This window comes from Diceros bicornis, chromosome 22 (genome assembly GCF_020826845.1).
Source record: "Diceros bicornis minor isolate mBicDic1 chromosome 22, mDicBic1.mat.cur, whole genome shotgun sequence".
Lineage (NCBI taxonomy): Eukaryota > Metazoa > Chordata > Mammalia > Perissodactyla > Rhinocerotidae > Diceros > Diceros bicornis.
Window position 1 is genome coordinate 5,186,828 of NC_080761.1, and position 12,239 is coordinate 5,199,066.

Here is a 12,239-nt window from a genome sequence, read left to right on the forward strand (position 1 = left end):
TTGAATGCAGAAGTAAATATAAGAATCCAACTGTCCTCTTCCAGGCCATATAGTGAAGAGATTTGCAAACATGTAAAAGAGTGCCACTCTTCTCACTAAATATTTTTTTGTTTTGTAAAATATAGTTAGTGTTTAATAAAACGTGATTCATGTTAACATCTCATGGGTGTATTATTGTTACTTTTAGTAAATTAATATTTTAGGTGTCTCTGTTTTAATTTCAAACATGGTAAATATTGGTAGTCTGAACCTCAGAAACAAAAGCTCTTTGGTGTTCTCAGTAATTTTTAAGAGTGCAACAGTGTTTTGAAACCAAAAAAGTCTAAAAACTGCTGTTCTACAGTGTCACAATCAACTTGCACCACCCATGCACATATAACTTCCTACTAGCTTTTTAGTTCCTGACTCTTAAATATAAGCTGACAGGCAATGGTCACCAGTTATTTAAGGAAATAATTTTAACCATATAATATGAAAAAGTAGGAACCATTGAAAATAAAGAAAAAAGATTATTCAAAGAAAAGAACATCTCAAATAAATTAATATCAATTTCTCCATAAAAATAAAAGGTAACATTCATTAAATAAAAACAAGATGCTATTTAAAAAGAAAGGAACCTCCAGAGGATGAGACAAATAGTTCTTGGAAATTAATAATGAGAGAATGGTAATGGAAAACATAATAAAAGGATTAGTAGGTAAAGTTGAACAGTTCTTTCAAAATCTAAAGCAAAAAGACCAAGTGATGAAAAATAACAAAGAAAAGATAGAGAACTGCCCAGGAAGTTTAGTATCCAAAAAATTGGAGTTCCCAGAAAGAACAGAGAAAAGAATGGGTAGGAAATTATCAAAGAAATAATCCAAGAGAACTTTCCTTATTTAAGATTCACTGAGTGCTTAGCACAGTGAATAAAAATAAATCCATACCAAGACACATCACTGAAAATTTCAAAGAGGATATCCAAGAGCCTCCAAGGAGTAAAAACAGGGCTTATGTAAAAGATCAGGATTCATAATAGCATAGGACTTCTGAAGAACATGACTGGAAGCTAAAAGACAGTAGAACCACGCTTTAACAATTCTGTAGGAAAATGACCAGAACTCTATACTCAGCCAAAGTATCAATCAAATGTGAGAGAGTAAAATAAAGATATTTTTAAACTTGCAAGGTCTCAAATACTTTATCTCTGATGTACCTTTTCCCACATAAGAAGAATAAATCAAGAAAGAAAATATGGGATCCAAGAGAGAAGTGAAGGAAATCCCCAGGATGGAGATCCCAAGATAATAAGTGTACAGAGGGAATAGAAAGCAACCTGTCCAGATTGGAACAGGTCAGGAGGTTCTAAGAGAAATTTCTTGAAGATTAAAGTGGTAGAATGTCAGATATGTTTGAAGGTATTACAAGGAGATTACACACTTCAATGGGAGTTTGGGGTTAAAATAATAATCAGTGCAAACAAGCAAACCAAGTAACAGTCATTAAACCCAGGGAAAAACAACATATTGAATATCTAAAATATGAGTTAGGCTTGAAAATGGTTGCCTCTGAGATCAGAAAATGGGAATGGGAGTGCTCTTTTAAAAGCTACTGTTTTTCATAAGCTTTGAAGAGTTATTTGATTATTTATGGTAGTTGTATCTATAAGTTTGATAAAAATAAGTTAAAAAAAATATCCCAGGCTCTTACAATGGTCTACAAAAGCCTGACTTCTCTTCCCCTCCCACATTCACCGCGGTCTCGCCACCTTGGCCTCCTTGCTGTATTCGGATACTCAGAGACTTTGCATTTGCTTTGTGTCTGCTTGCAACATTTTTCTCCCAGATGTGTACATGGTTTGTTCATATACTTCCTTTACATCTCTGCTCAAATGTTCCCCTCAGTCAGTTCTCGCCCTCCTTAACCTGTCAGTGTGCTTTACTTTTCAGCGTGGTGCTTGATATCATCCTGGCATTTCATTCTCTCCATTACTAGGCTGTGTCTTTGCCTTTGTATCGTGAACACCACAGGCAGCCTTGAATATAGTGAGGGTTCAAAAAATATTTATTAAACGAATAAAAATACATTCACTGAAGAGGACATACAGTGGATAACAAACAAACATACTCAATCTCGAAAGTTATCAGGAAAATGCAAGTGAAAGCAATGGGATAATTTTTGTCCAGATTAGCAAGAAATAAAAATAACGAGAATAATATCACTGGCAAGAGTGGAAAGGTAAATTGGTAGTCTTTTGGAATGCAATTTAATATGCAAATATTCACTGACGCACAGTCGGGCCTGTGCAGGGACACCACTGCGGCAGAGTTTGTAATAGTGAAAAATTAGGAGAAACCTAAATGCTTGTAAATAGAGGCACTGTTAAATTATAGGACACATACTTTTTAATAATAGCAAGTCCAAAAATTGAGGGACTGTATGTTCTATATCGTGGTTCCATTTGTGTTTCACAAAACACAACACTAAGTTTCTAGATTTATGATTATATATGAAAATACCTAGAAAAAGATCTAATAGCATACATCCCAAACTTTCATTTTATTGATCTCTAGTTGTTCATTTCTTCATTTAACATCTATTTCTTGAGCATGTAGTATGTGTAAGGAGTTGTCCTCACGTGCTAGGAATAGAGCAGTGAACAGAATAGAGAAAAACGCCTGCGCTCCTGGAGCTGATATCCTAGCAGGGAGAAGCAGACCAGGAACAGTAAACAAGTAAATACATTATAGGTCAGTGATGAAAGGACCCTGGAGGAAAGTGAATCAGGGTGAGAGAGAGAGAAAGTACACAGAGGGGTAGGAGGGCACTCGCTGTGTTAAGCTCTGCTGTCCAGCGGAGCTTTCTGCGGTAACAGACAGGTCCTGTAAATATGCGTCATCCAATACTGTGAGCCGCTAGCCTCATGTAGCTGTTGAACACTTGATATGTGGCCAGTGCAACTGAAAAATGGAATTTTAAATTTTATTTCATTTAAATTAATGTAAATTTAAATTGCCACGTGTAGCTTGTTGCCACAGTATTGTCAGTGCGTTTATATGGGATGGTCAGGGAAGCCCTCACGTAAAGCAACATTTGAGCTGAGACCTATAAGAAATGAGGCTAGCCATGTGTTCCAGGCAGAATGAACAAGAGGGCCTTATCTGGAGTAGTTGGAGGCCTGTAAGGCCGGAGCAGAATGAGCAGGGGTAAGAGTGGAAGGAGATGAAGCCAGAGAAACAGAGGGGGCCCCATCATGGAAGGCCTCCGCGGCTAGTGTAAGACTGTGTGTGTGCTCTGTGTGAGAAGTGAAGCCATTGCAAAGCTTTGAGCAGACCAGTGAAGTGATCTGATTTTTTTAAAAGGTTGCTGGAACTGTTCTGATGGTAAACGATGAGGGTGAGGGCAGAAGCAGGGAAAAACTTAGGAGGCTCGTACAGTAACCCAGGCTGAATGTGAGGTTGAATTAGGGGGCAGTGATGAAAGTGTAGAGAAGTAGTCAAATTAATTGGCAGTAATTACCGCTGGATCAGATAAGGGGCATGAGAGAAAGTGAAGAGTTGAGGATGAACTTCAAAGGCTTTGGCCTGAGCTCATGAGATTGGGAGCACTGGGGGAAGACAATATTTGGGGAACAAATTCCAGAGCTCTGTTTTGGGCATGGTAAGTTGAAGGTGCCTATAGATAGTTATGCCCAAGTCCTGACAACGAGTGACTTTAAAATGGGAGCTTCAGCTGAAGAGTTTCTTCCTAGAGAATTGAGTAAGAGAAGAGAGTTCATAGATGGGTTCAGGTAGCCCTCTTTGTGTGCGAGGCAAAGCAAGTGACCTGTCATCAGCCTTTTCAGCATGAAGATTTTATGTCTCTAAACGTGGCTCTAATATTTGGGTAATTATTTCTTATTTTATTTAATCCATAGAATGGCTCCTGAACGAGTAAGGTCCCTGTCACGAGTTTGTGTCCCACTTGTTACTCTGCCAGATTTTGAACCACTGGTGTTGGCTCTGCTCACCTGCCATGGACATGAACCTCAGGAGGTGCTGTGGCCTGAGTTCTTCGGTGCTGTGAATGAGGCCTTTTTGCTGTAAGTGATGTCTATTTACCCTATCATCCAACTTTGTTTTTCCTTTTCTTAGAATACTTCAGTATGTTGGAAATGCAGTTTTCAAACGTTTTGGTCTCAGTGCTACTTTACCCTTTTAAAGATTATTGAGGATCTCAATGAGCTTTTTTTTTAAACGTGGGTCATATTAATATTTATCATACTTGAAATTAAAACAAATTTTTTAAATATTTATTACTTCATTTTAAAATAACAATAAATTGATTACACGTTAACACAAATAGCATATTTTTATGAAAAACAATGATCTTTTCCAAGAAAAAAAATGTTTAACAGGAATGGCATTGTTTTACATTTTTGCAAATCTCTTTATTGTCTGATGTAGAAGACAGCTTTGTTTGCCTACATGTTCTGCATTCAGTCTGGTGTGATGTGTTGTTTTAGTTGAAGCATATGAAGGAAAATCCAGCCTTACACAGATATGTAGTTGGAAAAGAGGAATATTTTAATAATATTTTAAATATTTAGATATTAAATATTTTAAATAATTTAGAATATTTTAAATTCTTCAGTAGAATAATTGTAAATATTCTCCTTGGATACCCTACCAAAATTTGAAAATGGTAGTTTTTTAAAGGTTAGCTGCAATGTGGAATCTGAAATTATATGAATGAGCTTTTCATACTGTTAAATTAAAATGCATTGATCTGTCTTGCGCTTTCACTGGATCTTTTGCCCAGGCAGGATTGTGTAGCCTTGTGCATGGTGCATTTGGAAATATTGGTTCATTAAGTTATGCAGATCTTCTAAACATTTGACACATTTCATTTTACAGTATCAAAACTGACATTCATTCCCATCACCACTAATCTCATCAGAAATGTCTTTAAGTATTGGGGAGCTGTCAAGCTCATGTTGGCGGAAACAAATTTTCCAAGATTCTAATTTCTGCTTAAGAATTCAAATTTAGCATTGGCTACAAATACTGTCAGTTGTTTTCCTTGAGGTACTAGGGTCACTTTGCTAATTTTTGAGAAAGTATGTGCCAAACACTCAAGTGTGAGTAACCATTGTTTGTCTGCCAGTCATTCTTTCAAGTCAATTTCCATGAAAAAAAAATGTCGCTAGTTGATCTGGCAGCTCAAACAGTCAGACAGGTATTTTTCTTCTAGACAACCATAGTTTTTATGTCACAGAGGTGCTTTATGCATACTTTCCTTCTCACCACACAGAATTTTTTTTAATAAAAAGTATTCTCAAGGGTAAAATTTAATAAGGTTAATATTTTATACTGCTTCACCAAACACATTTTTATGTGAAACTGGCAGTGTCTTTACTGTGAGTATGGAGTGGTGAAGAACACACTGACTGCCATCCCTGCTCTGATTTGTGCCCGGCACTGCAGTTTTACCCACAATTGCTTCTGCACTGTGAGTGCAAACATCAGCACAGTTGTTCAGGAAAAACCATGAGACTCAAAATGATTATTCAACACTTTAAGTATTTCTATACCACGTGTATATATTGCTAGTTTCACCTAAAAGAGCTCCTGTCCTTAGTTGGTGCTGATACCATATGAATACAAGCAACACAGCTAGTCCAGCCATATCTAGAGATTCCATTTTAAGGCAGAAATACAGTTCTGTTGATGAAATGTTGACTTATCACATCTACGTTTGAATTATTTAATTCCTTTTTGTTTGGACTCTGAATGATTGGGCTCAAATTGATGCCGCAGTTAACTAGCACTATAATGGTATTTGAAAACATTTTATTGAATGAGACACAATCAGGTAAATTATTAACATCTATAAAGCCAAGGAAAGAATAACTTTGCTCATATTTGCTTTTCATTTATAGTTTAGCCCACTTCCTTTGCAGTAGATGTCTCCCTCCCATGAGTCAGAGAAATCTCTGATGTATTGGTTTCATCTTTTCCCAGTGAAACAGCTGTGGAATGAGAAAGTGAATCTTTTAATTCCCTTTGTAAAGCCAATGGTCCATTCTCAAATATAATAAAATTTATAAATAAATTTTATTTTTGAATAAAATATCATTAAATTCTGTTTAAAAATCGAAAAATATGTTATATTTATATATAAATAAAAATATAAATACATATAAATATATTTATATCTAAAATAATTTGTATAAAATTACAAAAGTTTTCAAAAAATTTTAAAATAGTGTTCCATGTTCTTGTTTCCCTTTCTTGTGCCTACAAGAGCAAGTATCAGAATATTTATTTATTTTTTTTTACATTTTTTTCCAGCTTTATTGAGATATAGTTGACATATAACATTGTGTAAGTTTAAGAAGTGCAATGAGTTAATTTGACACAGTTTCATGTTGCAAAATGATTACCACCATAGGGTTAGCTAACAGCTTGATCATGTCACATAATTACCATGTCTTTTTTGTGATGAGAACATTTAAGATTTACTCTCTTAGCAGTTATTTCACTTAGCATAATGCCCTCAAGGTCCATTCATGTTGTCACAAATGGCAGGATTTCCTTCTTTCTCATGACTGAGTAATATTCCATTATATATGTATGTATATGTATATACATATATATATGCCACATTTTCTTTATCCACTCATCTGTTAATGGACACTTAGGTTGTTTCCATACCTTGACTATTATGATTAATGCTGTAATAAACATGAGAGTCAGATATCTTTTTGATATCCTGTTTTCATTTACTTTGGATATATACCCAGAAGTGGGATTGCTGGATCATGTGGTAGTTCTAGTTTTAATTTTTTGAGGAACCTCCATTCTGTTTTCCATAGTGGCTACACCAATTTACATTCCCACCAACAGTGCACAAGGGTTCCCTTTTCTCCATGTCCTCGCCAAGACTTATCGCTTCTCTTTTTGATGATAGCTATTCTAATCAGTGTGAGGGGATATTCATTGTGGTTTTGATTGACATTTCCCTGATGATTAGTGATGTTTAGCACCTTTTTGTGTACCTGTTGGACATTTGTATGTCTTCTTTGGAAAAATGTCTATTCAGTTCCTCTGCCCATTTTCTAATTGGATTGTTTGGGGTTTTTTGCCATTGAGTTATAGGATTCTTTATATTTTTTGGATATTAACCCCTTATCAGATATATGATTTGCAAATATTTTCTGTCATTCTCTAGGTTGCCTTTTCATTGTGTTGATGATGTAGAAGCTTTTCGCAGTGTAGAAGCTTTTTAGTTTGATGGAGTCCACTTTTTATTTTTACTTATGTTGCCTTTGCTTTTGGTATCAAATCCGAAAAATCGTTACCAAGACCAGTGTCATAGGAGATAACTATGTTTTCTTCTAGGAGTTTTATGGGGTCAGGTCTTAAACATTCAATTCTTTAGTCTATTTTGAGTTGATTTTTGTGTGGTGTAAGATAGGGGTCCAGTTTCATTCTTCTGCATGTGGCTATCCAATTTTCCCAACATCATTTATTGAAGCAACTGTCTTTTCCCCATTGTGTATTCTTGACTCCTTTGTAGTAATTTGACCATATATGCGTGGGTTTATTTCTGGATTCTCTATTCTGTTTCGTTGATCTATGTGTCTGTTTTTATGCCAATGCCATAATGTTTTGTTACTACAGGTTTGTAATACAGTTTAAAATCAGGGAGTGTGATGCGTCTAGCTTTGTTCTTCTTTCTAAAGATTGCTTTGGCTATTTGGGGTCTTTTGTGGTTCCATACAAATTTTAGGATTTTTTTTTTTCTGTTTCTGTGAAAAATGCCTTTAGAACTTTGATAGGAATGGCATTGAATCTGTAGATCACTTTGGTTTCTCTGAACATTTTAACAATATTAATTCTTCCAATCCATGAGCACGGAATATCTTTCCATTTATTTGTGTCTTCTTCAGTTTCTTTCATCAATATCTTATAGTTTTCAGTGAACAGATCTTTCACCTCCTTGGTTAAATTTATTCCTAGGTATTTTATTCTTTTTGATGCAATTGTAAATGGGTTTTTTTTTAGACAAACTGTTGTTAATATATAGAAACACAACTGATTTCTGTATATTGATTTTGTATCCTACAGTTTACTGAATTTGTTCATTAGTTGTAACAGTTTTTTGGTGGAGTCCTTTAGGGTTTTATATATACATCATGTCATCTACAAATAGAGACAGTTTTACTTCTCCCTGTCAGATTTGAATGCATTTTACTTTTGTTTCTTGCTTAATTGCTCTGACTAGGACTTCCAGCACTATGTTGAATAAAAGTGGTGAGAGTGGGCGTCCTTGTCTTGTTCCTGATCTTAGAGGAAGAGCTTTCAATTTTTCACCATTGAGTATGATGTCAGCTGTGGGCTTATCATATATGCCTTTTATTGTGTTGAGGTACATTCCCTCTATACTCACTTTGTTGAATGTTTTTATCATGAATGGATGTTGAATGTTGTCAAATGCTTTTCTACATCTATTGAGATGATATGATTTTTATTATCCTTCACTTTGTTAATGTGGTGTATCACTTTGATTTGCAGATGTTGAACCATCCTTGCATGCTAGGTCATTGTGTATCATCCTTTAATGTATTATTGAATTTTGTTTGCTAATATTTTGTTGAGGATTTTTGCATCAATATTCGTCATGGATATTGGCCTGTAATTTTCTTTCCTTATAGTTACCTTATATGGTTTTGGTATCTGAGTAATGCTGGCCTTGTAAAATGAGTTTGGAAGTGTTCCCTCCTCTTCTGTTTTTGGGAAGACTTTGAGAAGGATTGGTATTAATTCTTCTTTAAATGATTGGTAGAATTCACCAGTGCAGCCATCTACCTGGACTTTGTTCGGAATTTTTGATTGCTGATTCAATGTCCTTATTAGTGATTGGTCTGTTCAGATTTTCTATTTCCTCACAATTCAGTCTTGGTAGGATATATGGTTGTAGGAATTTATCCATTTCTTCTAGGTTGTACAATTTATTGGTCTATAATTGTTCATAGCAGTCTCTTATGATCATTTGTATTTATGTGGTATCAGTTTTAATGTCTCCCCTTTCATTTATGATTTTATTTATTTGAATTCTCTTCTTTTTTTCTTGGTTAGTCTAGCTTATCAATTCTTTCTTTCATGGATTGTGCCTTTGGTTTTGTATATAAAAGTCATCACCAAACTCAGGGTCATCTAAGTTTTCTCCTATGTTATCTTCTAGGCATTTTATAATTTTGCATTTTAAATTTCAGTCTAGGATCCATTTTGAGTTAATTTTTATGAAGCGTGTAAAGTCTGTGTCTAGATTCATTTTTTTGCATGTGGATGTCCAGTTGTTCCAGCATCATGTGTTGAAAATACAATCTTTACTCCATTGTACTGCCTTTGCTCCTTTTTCGAAAATCAGTTGACTGTATTTATTTAGGTCTATTTCTGAGCTCTCTGTGTTCTTTTCCATTGACCTAGTCATCACTGCCACACTGCTTTGAGTACCATACCTTTATAGTAAATCTTCAAGGTAGTATCAGTCCTCCAACTTTGTTCTTCTCCTTCAATATTGTGTTGACTGTTTGGATCTTTTGCTTCTCCATATAAACTTTAGAATCAGTTTGTTGATATCCACAAAACACTTTGCTGAGATTTTGATTGAGATTACGTTGAATCTATAGATCAAGTTGGGAAGAACTGGCATCTTGACAATATTGATCTTTCTATCCATGAATATCTCTCCATTTGTTTACTACTTCTTTGATTTTGTTCATCAGAGTTTTTTAGTTTTCCTCATATAGGTCTTCTACATATTTTGTTAGATTTATACCTGTGTATTTTGTTTTTGGGGTTATTAATGTAAATGGTAATTTCTTTGTAATTTCAAATTCCACTGGTTCATTGCTGGTATATAAGAAAGTGATTGACTTTTGTATTTTAACCTTATATCCTGCAGTTTTGCTATAATCGTGTGTTAGTTCCAGGAGTTTCTTTGTCAGTTCTTTTGGATTTTCTACGTAGATGATCATGTCATCTGTGAACAAAGTTTTATTTCTCTCTTCCCAATCAGATACCTTTTGTTTCCTTTTCTGTTCTTACTGCTTTAGCTAGAATTTCTAGTATGAGGTGGAAAAAGCATGGTGCCTGGGGACATCTTTGCCTTGTACCTGATCTTAGTGGGCAAGATTCAAGTTTCTCACCATGAAGTATGATGTTAGCTGTAGGTTTTGTAGATATTATTTATCAATTTGAGAAAGTTCTCCTCTATACCTAGTTTACTGAGAGTTTTTCTGTTGAATGGGTTTGGATTTTATCAAATGCTTTTTCTGCATCTATTGATATGATCATGTGATTTTTTTTCTTTTTTAGCCTGTTGATGTGATGGATTACATTAATTAATTTTCAGAAGTTGAACCAGCTATGCATACCTGGAACAAATTCCACTTGGTCATGATGTATAATTCTTTTTATACATTGCTGGATTCAATTTGCTAAGAAAATTGTCCCTCGGTATCCGTGGGGGCTTCCAGGACCCCCTGTGGGTACCAAAATCCACAGGTGCTCAAGTCCCTTACATAAAATGGTGTAGTATTTGCATATCACTTACACACATCCTCCCATGTACTTTAACTCATCTCTAGATTACGTATAATACCTAATACAATGTAAATGCTATGTAAATAGTTGTTATATTATATTGTTTAGGGCATAATGACAATAAAAAAGTCTGTACATGTTCAGTACAGATGCAGCCATTTTAGGCCTTTTGATCCATGATTGATTGAATCCGTGGATACAGAACTCGCAGATATGGAGAGTCAGCTATATTTTGTTGAGGACTTTTGTACCTATGTTTGTGAGAGATATTGATCTCTAAGTTTGCTTATAATGTCTTTGTCTGCTTTTGGTATTAGTGTAATCCTGGCCTCATAGAATGAGTTAGAAAGTATTCTCTCTGCTTCTATCCTCTGTAAGAAATTGTAGAGAATTGGTATCATTTCCTCCTTAAATGTTTAGTGAAACTCAGCAGTGAATCTCTCTGGGCCTGGTGCTTTCTGTTTTGAAAGGTTATTAATTGTTCATTCAATTTCTATAATAGATATAGGCCTACTCATTCTGTTTCTTCTTGTGTGAGTTTTGGCAGATTGTATCTTTCAAGGAATTGGCCCATTTCATTTAGGTTATCAAATTGGTTGGCATAGAGTTGTTTATAGTGTTCCTTTATTATCCTTTTAATGCCCATAGGATCTGTAGTGATGTCTTCTCTTTCATTTCTGACATTAGTAATTTGTGTCCTCTCTTTTTTCTTAGTTAGCCTGGCTAGAGGCTTGTTGATTACACTGATCTATTCCAAGAACCAAATTTGGTTTCATTGATTTTTCTCTATTGATTTCTTGTTTCCAATTTCATTGATTTCTGTTCTAATTATTATTTCTTTTCTTTTGCTTACTTTGCATTCAATTTGCTCTTTTTTTTCTAGTTACCTAAGGTAGAAACTTAGATTATTGATTTTAGATCTTTGTTCTTTTCTGAATATGTGTTCAGTGCTATAAATTTCCCTCTAAGCACTGCTTTTGCTGCATACTACAAATTTTAATAAGTTGTGTTTAATTTTCATTTAGTTCAAAATAATTTTATATTTCTTTTGAGGTTTCTTCTTTGATCTATGTATTACTTAAAAGTGTGTTGTTGAATCTCCATGTAATTTGGAATTTTCAAGTTATCTTTCTGTTATTGATTTCTAGTTTAATTCCATTGTGGTCTAAGAGCAGACATTGTATGATTTCTATTCTTTTAATTTTGTTAAGGTATGTTTTATAGCCCAGAATGTGGTCTATTTTGGTGAATGTTCTATGTGAGCTTAAGAAGAATGTTTAATCTGCTGTGGTTGGGTGGAGTAGTCTATCAATGGCAGTTATATCCAGTTGATTGATGGTTCTGTTGAGTTCAACTATGTCCTTACAGATTTTCTGCCTGCTGAATCAGTTCGCTTCTGATAGAGGGATGTTGAAGTCTCCAACTACAGTAGTGGATTCATCTATTTCTCTTTGCAAGTCTATTATTTTTTTTCCTCACATAATTTGACACTCTGTTGATAGTCACATGCAAGTTAAGGATTGTCATGTCTTCTTGGAGAGTTGACCTCTTTATCATTGTATAATGAGCTTTTTTATTCCTAATAACTTTCCTTGCTTTGAAGTCTGCTCTATCTGAAATTAGTATAGCTATTCCTGCTTTCTTTTGATTAGTGTTAGTGTGGTATAT

At 34.7% G+C, this 12,239-nt stretch overlaps 2 protein-coding genes across 9 annotated transcripts in view; one reads left to right on the plus strand and one right to left on the minus strand.

Annotated features, from left to right (window-relative positions):
* The window catches only part of FANCC (FA complementation group C), a 267,168-nt gene that overhangs the window by 202,374 nt on the left and 52,555 nt on the right, over positions 1–12,239 (plus strand). For all 8 annotated transcript variants that reach the window (XM_058565471.1, XM_058565467.1, XM_058565468.1 and 5 more), the window contains one exon: positions 3,896–4,060. In XM_058565471.1, the coding sequence (XP_058421454.1) occupies positions 3,896–4,060 (165 nt within the window). The remainder of the gene's footprint in view (positions 1–3,895; positions 4,061–12,239) is intronic.
* Positions 1–12,239, minus strand: part of AOPEP (aminopeptidase O (putative)) — a 514,798-nt gene that overhangs the window by 88,777 nt on the left and 413,782 nt on the right. The window lies entirely within an intron of this gene.